This window comes from Pogona vitticeps, chromosome 3 (genome assembly GCF_051106095.1).
Source record: "Pogona vitticeps strain Pit_001003342236 chromosome 3, PviZW2.1, whole genome shotgun sequence".
NCBI classification, from domain to species: Eukaryota; Metazoa; Chordata; class Lepidosauria; order Squamata; family Agamidae; genus Pogona; species Pogona vitticeps.
Genome location: NC_135785.1, coordinates 23,050,100 through 23,067,500, shown reverse-complemented (window position 1 = coordinate 23,067,500; position 17,401 = coordinate 23,050,100). Strand labels below are relative to the sequence as shown.

Below are 17,401 nucleotides of genomic sequence, written 5' to 3'. Positions count from 1 at the left end.
TTTGAAATCATAGTTTCCTTGCTCAACACAAGATGCACACCTTGCTTATACAGGGATTAATAGTTTCAAAAGCATACTAGAAGCCTTGATTTCCCAGTAAGGCACACATCTGTTTAAAAGAAAACAGACACTTTAAACAGCTGTAATGGCTTTTTCCCATACCACCACCAAATTTGGTAGCAAAAGCCACAATAACAAGAGGGACTCTTGGCAGCCACAGAATGGAGTGACTAGGGTACATGCATTGTATAAGCTGCATGTTACTGATCCCTGATGTAATGAATACTAGGACAAAGAAGGAATGTGGAATAGAGATAAATTCTTTATCCCTCGTTTGGAACTGAATTAATTGACATAGAAAGTGTGAAGAATCGATTCAGGCTTTATCTTCCAAGTTTGTCTACCTCTCTTGTTAAACTAACCTGTTCTGTAATGCATACTCCAGTTTGATATTTTCAAGTAATTCCATTATCTAGTACAAGACAACTTCCTATGCTTCAAAGAAGATACAATTTGAGCATCTCTACTGATTTCCATAGGACTGAAATTAAGTATTTTATTGCATGCTGAAGTGTGATATGATTTCAGTAAGTCTGCACAGCTGGTTTTGGACAGCACATATACAACATAAAATACATAGATTTCCACTCAAAATATTCAAGTATTAAAATCAAGTTTGTTTTCTAATATATTAAACATTTTTTAGGATTCTCTTACATTGATTGCCCTACCAGAAATGTCTTTTTTTCTTGATACACTGGGAGGAAGGCATGATAAGTACTGCTATAAAAGCCATTTCAAAGATTGTGTATTCCATAATTAACTTCTGCCATTTAACTCCACATTGTTCTCGTCAGTGATAATACACTATCAGACTTAGCTGAAGAAATACATACCTTATATTTGCAGTCTTCACCAGCTGACAGGATAAGATCATTAACTGAGTTCCAATCAACTTTTAGAATAATTCCATCATGTGCTTTCCACTGGTAAGGATGCAAAAAAAAAAACAGTAACAAAGTATATCAAACTCCATCTCTGTGCTATGAATAATGTAGATTTTGCAGCTGGATAATCAGTTATTTTTTTACTCCCTCCCTATCCTTTTGGTTTGTTTACCACCTTGTCATATTACAAACAGCCAGAATCATTAGTTATTATATCTTATGCAACAGTACTAAATATAAATCAGGCCATGGTTTCAGTCAAATAAGTCAAATCAGTCATTTTGTTTTTAAAGAATACCTTTTTAAAAACATGTAGTATGAAAAGAAGTGAGGTTAAATCAATGAATTTACACACATTTGCATCATGCTTGTACCATGTTGAAATGAACAATCAATGTAAATATATTTGGTTAGACTGTTTTAAAATGTACACTCTTTGTATACTTTTGTCATTCTCAAATAAAATTGAATAAATCTGGATATGTAGTACAAACAATTACTTACATTACTAAATCAACCATTACGTCCCATATTTCAGCATATCTTCACTCTAAGAAACCAGTCATGCTAAAAAAATTGGCCTGGTACACATGTGACATTTACTGTACTGTTTCCCTGAAAATAAGACCTAACCTGAAAATAACCCCTAGTATGATTTTTCTGGATGCTTGTAATATACCTAAGCCCTATCCAAAAAATAAGCCCTAGTTAAGTGAAATCCTACCTTCCACCATTGTGCAGCAACCAGAAGAAGATGACGTGACTGTATTGAATAAATGTACAGTATACTGTACATGAAAAAAATAAATCATCCTCTGAAAATAAGCCCTAATGTGTTTTTTGGAGCAAAAATTAATATAAGACCCTGTATTATTTTCAGGGAAACAGGGTACTGTAGTTATACAGTGGTGAATTGGCTGCAAGACTGCATGGTATCTCTTGTCCCTTTCCCCTAATCCCTGTCTTGACATTTAAAGCCTTATGTTTTTCTTGCCTTAATGATTTAGCAGCGTTGCTGGCATGGCATATTTCTCTTAAGAGGACTTGGTCTGCGAATTCCGGACTTTTATGGTCCCTTGGACTAAGGTGGCAAATTCCAGGTTTCGGCGTTTCTGCCCATTATCTCCCCAGCACCTTCCTATGGAACCAGAGCAGGGCAAATCAAGACAAGGTTTGAAAACCTATTTGTTCAACTTGGAGCTATGGGTGTAGGGAGAGGTTAATGACCAGTGTGTTTTATTTGAACTTATTAATTGGTTTGTTAGCAGTTAGCTAGCTACGGTATTTTTAAATCACTGCCTATTCCAGGGAATTTTATGTTGATAAACTGATTTTAATGGAATGCACTCTGGCGTAGAGTGCAATATTATAAATTATATTATTATTATTCCTAGCTCTTCCCTACTATAACGTAAATCTTGCTCTTCCATTCTGGCCTCCTTCATATGGACAAGGATTATCTCACTACCACTCTCAATTACAATTTCTAATAATCTTCACACTCAAGTAAGCTTTAATTGCTGTTAACATTGTTTCCATCCAGTGTTTGAAATTTGTGAGTGACCATAGGTAAACAACCAGAAATATATACTGGTTCTAAAATAAACATTTAATATCTCTACTACTTTTATAAGAAATCAGTTTGAACCACAACATCACATGTCAAGACTGCCCATTCATTTTACTAAATAAAAATGATGCTCAATGTCCTTGTATGCACACATAAGCTTTGAGCCACATATTATATTTTATATTAAAAAGTTCCATCTTATCAGTACTTGCCATTGATTACAATGTTCGTAGTCCTGCCAGCACAGCTTTTTTTTTTTTTTTTTTTTGCACACTGGAGCACTACAACAGACTTGTGACTCAGGCTAATTCATTTAGAATTGCTTCTTGTAAAAATATAGTCCTGAAGCAGTCAGCTGTGGTATCTCCCAATGATTATAGACCAGTAGCTTTAACATCTGTTATTATGAAATGTTTTGAGAGATTGGTGCTGGATTACATTAAGGCTAGTCTTCCACCTTCTTTGGATCCATGGCAATTTGCATACAGGAGAAATAGATCTACTGATGATGCTGTGTCCATCCTACTCCATACTGTATTGAGCCACTTAGAACAACAGGGAACTTATGCGAGGCTGTTGTTTATGGATTATAGCTCTGCTTTTAACACCATTCTACCAAATAGGTTGTTTTTAAAAATGATCAACCTGGGATTACCTCAGGAGATCTGCATGTGGATAAAAGATTTTCTGACAGATAGGCCACAGTCAGTAAGGATGGGATCCCACCATTCTTCTACCCTGGTACTAAGTACAGGAGCTCCCCAGGGCTGCGTGCTAAGTCCCTTCCTCTATTCCCTGTACACACATGATTGCACCCCACTATATAACACCAATGCAATTATTAAATTTGCGGATGATACGACAGTGGTGGGGCTCATAAATAGGAACAATGAGTCTGCTTATAGAAAGGAAGTACAAAGATTGATACTATGGTGTAAAGAAAATCATCTCACACTTAACATCAAAAAAACTAAAGAACTCATAATTGATTTTAGGAGGAAAAGAAATGTACATTTACCACTGTACATAAACGGTGAGGAAGTGGAGAGAGGTGGTAGTTTTAAATTTCTGGGTACTTACATCTCAGAGGACCTTTCATGGACTATAAATGCTAACATGCTAATAAAGAAGGCACAGAAGAGGCAGTATTTCCTGAGAATGCTTGGGAAGTTAAATTTATCTCAGCATTTACTTCTGTCATACTATCGTAGCACCATTGAGAGTGTCCTAACCTATGGCATTCTGGCATGGTTTGCGAGTAGCTCTGTAGCGGACAAAAAAGCTCTACAGAGAACCATTAAAATTGCCCAGAATATCATCGGGCTCCAGCTACCAACCCTGGATGACATCTTCACATCCTGCTGTCTGAGGAAGTCACACAGCATCCTGAGAGACTCTTCCCATCCTGCTTATAACTTTTTTGAACTGTTACCGTCTGGCAGAAGATATAGAACAATTAAGACTCGGACCACACGTTTTCTCAATAGTTTTTATCCTAGAGCTATAATTGCAATTAATAATGAGCTTAAAGACCACCAGTAGTGAATAATTAGTTGGACTGTGTTACTTGGCCTGCGGTGTAGATGTTTGTATTTTTAGTGGGGGACTTCTAGTGGGTGGGGAGTGTTTGGGGAATGTTATGTGTGTGCATGTGTCTGGTCTCTGGGTGTCTGTGAATTTCGTTGTATGGATATACTGTGTATATACTTACAATGACAATAAATTATTATTATTATTATTATTATTATTATTATTATTATTATTATTATTATTATTATTATTATTATTATTATTATTATTATTATTATTATTATTATTATTATTATTATTATTATTATTATTAAAAAAATAACCCACAACAGTATGAAATGTTACATATAGCACATTAATAGTACCTGCAGAACTTTAGCATTTGGCTGAAGTGGCTTGATAATTAGCTGCTTTCCTGATGTATAGAGAATCTTTTCAGAATCTGGTCCCCAAGCTACCGAATATATTGGTGTTCCTGTGGAGAGCAGGAGAAAGAGAGAGAAAGGAAATAGAGAATTTGGCATGCATTTGCCCGGAGTCCTAATAATATATTTAGTATTTTCAAACAATGAGACCTGATCTCTGTATTTTAAAAACAAATAATATTTGCTATTAAATACTGATATACGTACCAGCAAAAGACATACATTGCTCTTGCACATACATTTTTAAATGGTACCTGTGCGGGCTCAATGAGAGTCACATACATCAGTTGAACTCATTCCTAGTGGCATTTTACTACCCAAAACAAAAAAACAAAAACAAAAAAACAAAAACAAAAAAACAACAAAAACCAGAAGGATGGTTAAATTTGGTGACACAAACCACTGGCTGCAGAGCTACAACCAGAGCTAATTTTAAAACTCCACCTACATATTATAAACAAGCCACTGTGGAGCAGTGGACAGAGTAAGGAACTAGGGCACAGGTGACCTGAGTTAAATCCTTCCAGCCATGGAAATCTGTTGGGAGGAGACACTGCCAAAACCACTCAATAATGATGATAATGATCATCATCATCTTAGAATTGCAGAGCTGGAACTGTCCCTATGGATCGAGTCTGGCCCCTGTCAAGGAGGCACAGTGAGGAATCAAAGACCTAAACCACTGAGCTATCTCATACATCTTGAAAACCCTATTAAGGTTTCTATAAGTCAGATGACACTTGACAGCACACACAACTTATATTTTAAATACATAAACTTCTTTCTCTCTAAAATCTGCTAATTCCAATCTGTAAATTATCTTTAACAACTCATCCCCCCCTGAAAATGCCACTAAGAATCATACTACTAAAAACTATGTTAGATTAAAAAAATTAAAACTAGTTAAGTTGCTATGTAGGACACATTAGTTTCCTCTTCATTTTGTCATCAGTCACATTTAAAACTACATTAGAACTCAAGTTACTATCAATGGGGAAATAAAATGCATAATGTATATCCTGTTTTAATATGACAGGGAGCTTTATACCTAAAACAAATGTTTTGTCTCTGCATCATGAGTGTAACAGTGATGTAGTTTTAAGGTTTAACTGGTAGGAGTTAAACTCTCTGCTTAGTAGAAAACCAGAGTTTTCAAAGGTTGCCAAAAGAAGTATATCATAGTGCGTCACAGTATGCTCCAACAATGTTGTCCAAGAAGACAGCCGAAAAAAAGCACAAAGATTAGAACTCTGAATGAGAATCTTAAGTAATTGAAAGGAAGTGAGGGGAAAGTGCTAGAACAGCAGATCCCAACCTTGGATCTCCAGATGTTCTTGGACCAAAACTACCAGAAGCCTACACCACTAGCAGTACTGGCCAATATTTCTGGGAGTTGTAGCCCAAGAACATTTGGGAACTCAAGGTTGGGAACCACTGTGCAAAAAGATGTAATTGTTTCACATGTAGAAGGTTGCTTCCTGTTTTAACTTTTGGGGGAAGCACTTTGATCAAATAAGTATTTCAATTTAAAAAAGCAAAGATAGAGAAAGGTAGCATTTTAGGCAGCTCCTTTTCAATGAGAGAACACCCTCCCCATGCTTCCAAAGCTTGTTTCAAAGGCATGTACCAACACTGAAAGTATCTCTCTGTTTGGACTGGTTTTGGTAGACATGGTTAAAACCTTAATGGAATATTAGATTATAATATTAGATTAGGTTATAACATATGTCCACCATATGCCAGCTTTTTAAAATCACAAGACAGCCAATGGGTCCATACATAAAAGCCTACTGCATAAGCATCTGGACACCAGCTGCCAAGCACTACCAGCCCCTGATGTAAGAATAAAGGACTATAAACATTCTTTGACTCAGAAGATACAAGACAAGGAGCTGAAACCATGACTAGTCTACCTTTTGGTTGGTAGGGACTCGGGTTCAGGAGAAAAAAAACACAATATACAAAGCTCAGTCTTTGGATCAGTCTTTAAATTCTAGCCATTCTCAAACATTGAGTGTCAACAGTAGACCCAACAGCTGTGATCAATACCAAAGATTCAGATCAGACCAAAAGGTTCTGACAGAATATGGGTAAGTTCCATATTTATAAGACAGCTGTATCAGAGTCAGCTCTGAAGAACAGACACAATGGCCTAAATCCACTTGTGAATATTTACTGACACAACTACTTCCATCAGAGAGTAAGGATAGGGTATACCCTCCTTCCCACTAAAGCTCTGTGTTAACTCCCATCTCCATTGGCTGTGGAACAATAGGAGACTCTCTAGAGCTGGTTTTCAAGTGGTTCCAAGAGCTGTGATGAGGGATAAACCCCATCATAAATGTGTTGCAAATTTCAGCATGAAATTGGGTTTATATGAAGTAGCATGGATGGCCTATGGCCACTAGCACACCTCAGTGATATACAGTTCAATCTTTGACTCTCACCCAGAAAGTCCTTAATTCAGAACTATCACTCTATACCATTCCCTAGCCTATCAAATTTTAGGACTAAAAGCCAGTTATGTTTCATGGAATTAAATCACACATTATCCTTTTTAATAATTTCTGTTGCAAATCAGCGAAGGTACAGAATGGAACATCACTAGTGGAAGGCTCCTCTTCATTGAGTGAAGAGCAACAAGGATGGCTGTTTAGGAAAGGTCTAGAGATGTGGCAGCTGACACAAAGATAGACAGGAAAAGATAAAGAATAAAAGTTGACTGTACATAGGTCTCCTGCTAGTCAATATGGTAGCCATCTGGATGCTTTGAAAGTCTTTTCTTGACACATATAACATGATGATGGTGGTGGTGGTGCTGTATTTCTCCCAACAAGGGACCCAAAGTGACTCACAACATTAAAATGTACAGTTAAAGTTAAAAACACAAAGTTAAAAACACACTAAGTTAAATATTAAAAGACAAAATAAACAACATATGATTTAAAAGAAAATTATAAGATTAAAACATGAAAAGGAGGAAAAGATTAAAATTATTTGCTAAAATGGGGTTCAGGGATTCAGTTGTAATTGTTAGAAGCCTGACCAAAGAGGTGGGTCTTTAGCTTTTTTCAAAAGGATAAAAGGGAAGGGGCCAGCCATCTTGATCTCCCGAGAGAGTGTGTTCCATAGCCTGGGAGCTGCCACAGAGAAGGCCCTTTCCCATGTCTGCATCAGCTGTGCTTGTGTTAGCAATGGATTGAGAGGAGGGCCTCCTCTGGTGATCTTAATCACCAAGAAGATGCATATAGGGAGATACGATCCTTCAGGAAGAGTGGACCCAAGCTGTATAGGGCTTTATAGGTAATGACCAGCACTTTGAATTGTGCTCAAAACCAGACTGGTAGCCAGTGCAGTTCTTGTAACAGGTGTGTTACATGTTCCCTGTAGCTGGCCCCACTCGGTGGCCTGGCTGCAAAGTTTTGCACCAGATGAAGTTTCTGAACTGTCTTCAAAGGCAGCCCCACATAGAGCGAGTAATCCAAACGGGATGTAACTAAGGCATGTATCATTGTAGCCAAATCCAACATTGCAAGGAACGGGTGCAGCTGGCGCACCAGCTTTAGCTGTGCAAATGCACTCCTGGCCACCGCCGAGACCTGGGCATCCAAGCTTAGGGATGAATCCAGGAGTACACCCAAGCTCTGGACCTCAGTTTTCAGAGGGAGTATAACCCCATCCAGCACATGTAGTATCCCTATTCCCTCATCTGTCTTCCGATTAACCAGGAGCTCCTCCGTCTTCTCTGGATTAAGTTTCAGTTTGTTTGCCCTCATCCAGCCGATTACTGATGCCAAGCACTGGTTTAGAATCCAGACAACTTCCCTGGAATTAGGTGGAAAGGAGAGACAGGGTTGAGTGTCATTCACATACTGGTGACACCAAACGCCAAAACTCCAGACAACCTGTCCCAGCAGTTTCATTTAGATGTTAAAAAGCATGGGTGACAAAGCAGAACCCTGAGGAACACCACAGGCCAATAACCAGGGCATTAAACAGGAGTCACCCAGCACCACCTTCTGAGTTGTCCCCTCCAGGAAGGACTGGAGCCACCGTAAAACAGTGCCTCCTAGTCCCATCCCAGAGAGACGGCCCAGAAAGATACCATGTTCAATGGTATTGAAAGCCACTGAAAGATCCAGCAAAACCAACAGTGACACACTCCCCCTGTCCAGTTCCTGGCTTAGGTCATCCATCAAGGTGACCAAAGCTGTCTCTGTCCCATAGCCAGGCCTGAAACCAGATTGAAACGTGTCTAGCTAATCTGCTTCTTCCAGGAATCCCTGGAACTGAAAAACCACCACACACTCCAGTACCTTGCCCAGGAGTGGGATGTTTGAGACTGGCCAGTAGCTATCCAGTACCCTGGGATCCAGGGAGGATTTCTTCAAAAGTGGTCATATTACTGCCTCCTTTAAGCAAGCAGGGATCCTACCCTGCTGCAAGGAAGGATTTACCACTCCCCATACCCAATCAGCATTGCTCCTCTGGCTGCTTTTATGAGCCAGGAAGGGCAAGGGTCCAGCGCACATGTGGTGGCATTCACCTCTCCAAGAATCCTGTCCACATCATCAGGCTGCACTAACTGAAAAAATATCCATTAAAACAGGACAAGCTGGGGCCAAAGTTACATCCACTGCATCTGTATCAATTACAGCATCCATGTTTTACTACTCATGTAAGCCACCCCGAGTAGACTCTGTCTGGGGGGTGGGCGGGGTATAATTCCAATAAAAGTAAAAAGGTAAAGTAAAAAATCAGAGTGGATCCGAGCGACTTTATCAGCAAAGTGTCGTGCAAATTCCTCATAGCAGGTTGTGGAGTGGTCAATATTTTGCTCTTTTGGTGGGGCATGTATTAAGTCCCTGACCACACAAAACAACTCCACTGGATGACTTTGTATAGATGCAATGGCAGCAGCAAAGAAGCTTTTCTTTGCTGCAGCCACTGCCATGGAATAGGCCTTCAAATGGGCTCTAGCCTGTGTTCTGTCGGATTCACTCATCCTGCTCAGCATGAAATACAAGATCCAGAGTGTGCCCTGCTATATGTGTGGGGCCAGAAACCACTTGGGACAGACCCATGGTTGTCATGGAGGACATGAAGTCCTGAGCCACTCCTAATAAGTTGGTTTCAGCATGAACATTGAAGTCCCCCAGTACTATCAGTCTAGAGGACTCCAACATCACCTCCAATACCAACTCAGTCAGCTCAGGAAGGAAGACTGTTGAACAGTGGGGTGAACGGTACCCCAAGAGAATCCCTATTCTGTCCTGGGCACTCACCATTAAGTATACACATTTGAACCCAGAAAAACAATGGTTACCTACCTGTAACTATGGTTCTTCTAGTGGACATCTGTGAATTCACACAAATGGGTTTCTTCTGCACCTGCGCAGGATGTTTCAGAAGTTTCTAGAGCTTAAAAAAGAGTAACAATTAAGATACCCCCCTAGGGCGCAAGCTCCTCCTCCTCAACCTTCCCCTCAGTTCCTCTACAGTACGCTGCTGCCAAGTAGAACAGATCTAATAATAGACAACATGATGGATAGAGGGGAGGAAGGGAGGGATGTGTGAATTCACAGAGGTCCACTAGAAGAACCATGGTTACAGGTAGGTAACCTTACTTTCTTTGTAGTGGCCTCGGTGAATGCACACAAATGGGTGACTGACAAGCTCACTTACTGGATGGTGAGTAGTCACAGAAGCACAGATGTCAGAATCGCCCTGCCAAATACAGCATCATTTTTTGCTCAGACGTTGAGGTGGTAGTGCTTTGATAAAATCAATGGATTGGACCAAGTAGCTGCTCTGCAAATGTTCTGCACCTCTATTCCACAGTGCAGTCAATGTCGAGACAGCTCAGGTAGAATGGACTTTCAGGTGGTCTGGTATCGACTTGCCAGAGAGTTCATAGGCTATCTGTATAGCTTGAACTATCCATATATAGATATAGTCTGCGTCGACACTGGAGCACCTCTGTTGGGCCCGTGGTAAGATAAGAATAATCTAGGTGATTTTCTAAATTGTTTCGTTCTATCAATATAGAAAGCCGAAGCTTCTCTGACATCTAGCGTGTGGCGCTTGCGCTCGATTGGAGTGGATGGAGAAGGGAACAATGTCGGTAGCACTATTGCTTGATTCATATGAAATTCAGATACCACCTTGGGTAGAAAGGAGACATCAAAGTATAGGGTCACCTTGTCTGGATGAAGTTGTAAGTATGGGAGGTCAGATCTTAGAGCCGCCAACACACTGGCACTTTTTGCTGATATAATTGTGACCAAGAAGATTGTCTTCAGAGACAGTAATTTTTCATTACAGTTAGCCATCGGTTCGAATGGAGGCTCGGTTAGCACTTCCAAAACTAGTTGTAGGGACCATTTGGGAATGATTTGTTGTGTTGGGGGTCTGTTGTTCTGAAGACCCTTCATGAATCTTTTAAGAGTAGAGCAGGAAAAGTCGGGCAGACTGAGAATGAAGAGGTTGATGAGCCACTATGGCTGAAATATATACCTTGATGGTAGAATGAGACAGACTGAGATCAAACAGATGGAGGATGAAGGTAAGTATCGTCTTGAGCAAGACTGGAATTGGTGTCAAACTCTTGGATTCCATAAATTTTAGAAAGGATTTCCATTTGTTCTCATAGAGTTTCCTAGTAGACAGTTTTCGGGCTCTTTCTAGAATCCTGTGGAATTCGGGGTTATCCTCCACGCTGCCAGTTTCAACGAGTGCACATCTGGGTGAAGGATAGAGCCATTGTTCTGGGATAGAAGGTTCGGTGTTGATGGTAAGTGAAACATTTCTATTGCTATCCTCTTGAGGTGGGTAAACCATGGTTGGCAGGGCCACTATGGTGTGATCATTATAGTGTCTGCTTGATACTGAATTATCCTGATGACTGTCCTCTGGATCATTGCTATTGGTGGAAAGATGTAGAGGAGTTCTTCTGTCCAGTTGGTCATAAAGGCATCTCCCAGTGACTCGATATCGATGCAGCACCTGGGGCATTTGGTATTGTATCGAGTCGTGAAAAGGTCTAGCGTTGGGTAGTCCCACCTGTGGCAGATCTCTTGAAAACTGGACTCGTCTAGTGTCCATTCGTACATACAGGTGGGAAGTCTGTTCAGATGGTCTGCTAAGTAGTTGTCTTCTGTAGAAATGTGGATAGCCTGTGGGAAGATGTGATGGAGAGAGCACCATTCCCATAGATCCATTGTGAGGTGTAGAAGGGGTGTAGAGTGTGTGCCTCCCTGTTTGTTTATGTAGCGCATTGCCGTGGTGTTGTCTGTCACCAGTTGGACCGCTTTTCCTTTGATGCGAGGCAGAAAAGCTCGAAATGCTTTTATTATGGCTAACATTTCCAGTTGATTTATATGAAGCTTCTTTTCTCTTTTTGTCCACAGACCGTGTATTTGTAGTTCTTGACAGTGTGCTCCCCATCTCAAAGGACTTACATCTGTGGTCACCTGTATCAATAAGTGTAGTGGCTTGAAGGGTCTGCCCACTGTCAGATTCTGGATGGATGTCCACCACGTAAGTTGGTCTGCCAATTCTCGGGTCACTAGGAGTTTTGATTGATGGTCTATTAAGGGGTCAAATAGGGATAGAAACCATGCCTGGAGTGATCTCATTTTGAGTCTTGTGTGGATGACAACTGCAGTTGTAGCTGCCATAAGACCTAGCAGATCTTGTGCTTTGTGGGCCGATACGGTTGTGTACAGTTGGAACAGGTGAACAGCTTCTTGTATCTTCATGATTCTTTGTAGAGGTAGGAATGCCCTTGCTTTCCCGGAGTTCAGATCTGCTCCGATGTAGTTGATCGTCTGTGAAGGTTCTAGTTGAGATTTGTTAAGTTTATTCTCAAGCCCAGCCTTTGTAGAGTGTCCATAGTGATTCTTGTGGCTTCGATGGTGTTGTGATAGGAGTGAGCTACTATAAGCCAGTCGACGATGTAAGGGAAGACTGTAATCCCTCTGAGTCAGAGGTATGCCACAATGGGGGCCATGCATTTCGTGAACATTCTGGTAGTCTGAACAGTAGGGCACAGAATTGGTAGGTTGCGTTCTCGAATCAAAACCTGAGGAATTTTTGATTAGGGTGTATCAATATGTGGAAGTAGGTGTCCTTCAAATCGATGGCCACAAACCAATTTCCCTGGGATAGAAGGAGGATAATGGTATCAAGAGTTAGCATACAGAAGTTTCTAGGATGTATAAATTTGTTAAGACGTCTCAGGTCCAGGATGGGTCGAAGACCTCCATCCTTTTTAGAGACCGTGAAATAATGGGAGTAAAATCCTTCATTCATGTCAGATGATGGGACTCTGACTATAGCGCACTTTTGGAGGAGTGATGATACTTCCTCTTGTAGGGGTAATGAGAACAAGGTACTCTTGATAGAATTCGGTGGTGGAATTCTGAAGAATTCAATAAGGCAACCCTTCTTAATGATAGACAAGACCCATTTGTCAGTTGTTATTCCTTGCCATTCTGGTAGGAATGCGGAGAGTCTTGTAGGACTAGTAGGGTGGTGATGATTAAGAGTACTGCTTGCCCTTTCGCTGCTGCTTACGAAAGGGCTGCCTGGTGTTTTGAGGTTGTTGCTGTCTGTGGGGTAGTGGTATGCGTGGATTGGTAAGGCCTTTCTTGAGGTTGCTGCTTATAAGAGCGAAAAGAATGATATTGGTACTGTTGTTGTTGGTAGTATGGCTTCCTGTAGGAAGGTTTTTGATATCAATAGGGTTGCTGCGGTACACAAGACTTCACTGTTTTTCTCATCTTATGGATGTTTTCCATCATGTCATCCGTTTTGGCATTGAATAGACCCATGACGTTGAACAGGAGGTCCTCTATCCTAGCCTTGGTATTGTCAACGATGTTAGCAAACCTAAGCCAGGTGTGTCTTCTGACTGCTATTGAGGTAGCCATAGTCTTCAATGCCATGTCCGCAGTGTGTCTCGTGGCCGCTCTCTGTTGTTTGGCTAGAGTCGTAGCCTCTGTAAACGTATTCAGCAGTTCCGGTCTTATTGCACGCACCTCCCACAAGCATGCCACACCAGATGTGTAAATTTAACTCTTTGCTAACCCTAGTCCTCCTTGTTAACCTGTAATACACTGGAATTCCCAAGGAGTCAGAATATATCATGAATCTCACTCAATTCTAGTTTCCCCACCTATCCAGATAAAGGTTAAAATTAAATTGAAACAGATAGCTGAAGGTCAGATCTCTTCACAAAAAAACTTGAATATTCTTAAGAACCACTATAACAGAAACCCAGGCAGAATGTATGTAATAGATAAAAAAGGTACAAATACATCAAACACAGCATCAGCTTGTTTGTCAAGAGTAAAAGAAAGCTACAAAAGCAGAGGTCTAGACCAAAAGGAGAATAAAAGGCTGAAATTCTAACCAGAAGAAATAATAATATTATAGAAGATGAAACAAAAAAATGAAAATATGAGATGACACCAATACCTATGTGTAAGAAACAGACGTAAGACAGGAAGCTCTTTTTCACAATATGCCTATGATGATGAATGACTGAAATCCAGTAATAACGAACAACTACAATAGGTCCACTGAAGCAATGGAACTTAAAGAAGAGTTAACTCACCAAATCTTCACTAATTCAATGGGCTTACTCTCAAGTCTGAAGTTTACAATAACTACCAAAAATACAGCATAGAAGTACATTTCAAAAAGCTTTCTCCAATATTTTAAAAACAGATATTTCTAAATGCAGATTATTTCCAAAGTGGATTAGCAGTGTATGACTATTGCCAACAGCTTGCAATGCAAGATTTCAGTTTTGTGCTAATCCACTAAACTAGCAACTACAACAAATCCAGCAAAGAAAGTAACTTCTGGTAGTTGGTCATTGTGAGTTTTTCGGGTTCTTTGGCCATGTTCTGAAAGTTGTTCTTCCTGACATTCTGGTACTTTTTTCAAGATTGCTTTTTAAAATTGGAACATTTCTTGAATAATACCGTATTTTTCGCTCCATAAGACGCACCTTTCCATAAGATGCACCAATTTTTAGGAGAAGGAAACAGGAAAATATAATCTGCTTTCTTCGCTCCATAAGATGCACAGACTTTCCACCGCCGTTTTGTGGGGGGAAAGTGCGTCTTATGGTGTGAAAAATACGGTATTTGATTTCTTAAAGAGAAGTGAGATTTTCAAAATCATGCATCGACATAAGACCCAACAAGATCTGCACTGATTAGGAACTAAGTGAAACAAAGGAGGGGTCAAAACAAATACTTCATTAAGGTCACAATAACAATGCTGGGGTGGTGGTGGAACAAATGCAATTCACAGCTACTACTTTAGATGCATGCAATGCAAACCCTTCTGCAGTTTAAAAGTGGCGCCAATACAGTAGTGCCTCGACTTACGAACTTAATTGGTTCCGGAACTCCGGTCGTAACTCAAAATGGTTGTAAGTCGAAGCACCATTTCCCAAAGGAATGCATTGAAATGCATAGTGAAATGCAATTAATCCATTCCGGCCGAAGGAAGAAACAGCAAAAAAACAAAACAAAACAAAACACACCATTGCAAGACCCACCAGAAATGTGATTAATCCGTTCTGGCCAAAGGGGGGGGGGAAAACAAACAGAAAAGCAAACAAACACTGCAAGACCCATCAGAAACATGATTGATCCGTTCCAACCGAAGGGGAGGGGGAACCCAAAACGCAAACAAACCCTGCAAGACCCATTGGAAATGCAAAAAAAGGAAAACCTGAAAGCAACCGAGAGTGCCAGGCCCATCAGAAATGCAAACAAATAAACCCAAAAAGCAAAGAGAGCTCAAGACCCATCAGAAATGCAAACAAAAAACCCAAAAAAAACAAACAAACCGTACAAGACCCATCGGAAATGGGGGAAAAACCCCAACAAACAAACCCTGCAAGACCCATCACAGTATAGAAACATAATCCCACCACCCATCCCAAAACCACGCTGCAAAACCCACCCAGAATAGTTTTTAAAAAGTAGAAAGCAGGACCTTACCAGGCAATCCAAAGCCTCCTCCAATCACACACTCCCTAACTGCTGGGGCGAAAGAGCTACAAAGAAGCAGCCTCTTTGCTACCAACGGTTAGCAATTTGAATTCCCCAGCTTTTTTCCCTGCCTTTTCTGTTTGTAACTTGAAGCTCCGGTCACAAGCCGAAGCAAAATTTTACGGGTGGAGCTGGTCGTAACTCGAAATGGTCATGTGTCAGGATGTTCGTAAGTCGAGGCACCACTGTACACACTTTGAAACACTGTATTAGGGCTTCTGTTTTAGCCAGCCAGTGGCTACTTCACCACCAGCCAGCTGGTGACATTGTTCTTGCTGATGGGGAGAGGAGCTGCAGCAGTTCTGTTTCCACTGCATGTCAAGCAGGTGACCTGCTGCCCCAACTCTGCTGCTGTTAGTAACTGGGAGGCCTCCCAGCACTGGTAGGCTAGTGGCTGCTCCACTCATCCTGCTTTACTGCAAGGAACTGCAATAAAATAGGATACATTCATACCTGTTTGTAGATAACCTGAAGTAAAATACCTTACTGCAAGTTATCTGCAAATGTGTAGTTCCTGTCCAAAATAAGAAAAAAAAAGATTTGAAGAATCAAGAGAAAAGTTATAAATTAATAAGAGGGTATTTGCTTAATAAAACTCTTATTGTTGCTGATCACTCAGCTTGCAAAAATGAACTGAGGTAAATCTTGTTTGGGCATGTGATGATATACATATGGGGATAGTGGGGGCAGAGTTGCTGTCAAGAGGTGCCAAAACTCTAGAAAGGTTCCAATAAGAGGCTCTGCACAGGCATGAGACTTGTGTGAAACACACTAATCACAAAGAATTTTGTAGAATACCTTTTGATTTCCATTACAGAAGTCTTCTAGCAGAATCCTATGACAGTAAGATAATTACACACCACTGTGTCATGCTCAGAGTTCTTTAAGATTCCTAAACAACAAATCTAATATCTAATGCTTAAATATCTTTATTTTTACTATATTATTTCTACTAAACAAAACTGGCAGATTATGTAAGAACACTGAAATATAGGTATAGAACATATTTTCATACAACCTCTTTATACCAAAAGAATAATTTACTCGCGAAGGCTTTCATGGCCGGGATCTAATGGTTGTTGTGGGATTTTGGGCTCTTTGGCCATGTTCTGAAGGTTGTTCTTCCTAATGTTTTGCCAGTCTCTGTGGCCAGCATCTTCCAACAAACACCAACAGAGCATGGTTCCTAATCCAGTCCTCTGAAGATGCCGGCCACAGAGACTGGCAAAACCTCAGGAAGAACAACCTTCAGAACACGGCCAAAGAGCCAAAAAAAATCCACAACAACCACCAGAATAATTTACATACATTCGCTTTCATTAGGGATGAAGAATCTGCCACACACAGGACAAATACCACTGCTGGAGTAATCCCCTGGAACAATTGTTCTTCCCACAACCCCGCTACCTTCAGAAGGGAAGGGGAGAATAGTAGAGTTTCTGAGTCACCACCTGTCACTTCATACCACCATTACTTCTTCCACACAGGAAAAGAGTGAAGACAGAAGCACACTCAGCTACCACACCGGCATACTGGCTTCTGTAGTACTGGCTGAGCATATTCTCCTCTTCTTCTGCCTTTCCAAAGGGACAGCAGAGCTAGCTGTCACTCAGCCAATACTTCCTGACTTATTGGAAATAATAAGCAGTATTTGGCAGTGAAATGCCGTCCCTTTTACCTGCCTCGTGAGTTTAATGTTGTTATAATAACAGCAATATATATACCTCCTGATGCTAACACAACCACAGCTTTGAGTTGTTTGTTAATTGCTATCAGCAAACAACAGCAGGCCTACCCAGATGGAATGCTGGTGGTAGCAGGTGATTTCAATCAAGCCAATTTAAAGACCGTTCT

The 17,401-nt window shown here is 40.6% G+C and overlaps 1 protein-coding gene across 8 annotated transcripts in view; it reads right to left on the bottom strand.

Annotated features, from left to right (window-relative positions):
* Window positions 1-17,401, bottom strand: part of IFT80 (intraflagellar transport 80) — a 122,328-nt gene that overhangs the window by 66,971 nt on the left and 37,956 nt on the right. For all 8 annotated transcript variants that reach the window (XM_078389040.1, XM_078389046.1, XM_078389045.1 and 5 more), the window contains 2 exons: window positions 4,413-4,522; window positions 897-986 (listed from right to left, as the gene is read on the bottom strand). In XM_078389040.1, the coding sequence (XP_078245166.1) occupies window positions 897-986; window positions 4,413-4,522 (200 nt within the window). The remainder of the gene's footprint in view (window positions 1-896; window positions 987-4,412; window positions 4,523-17,401) is intronic.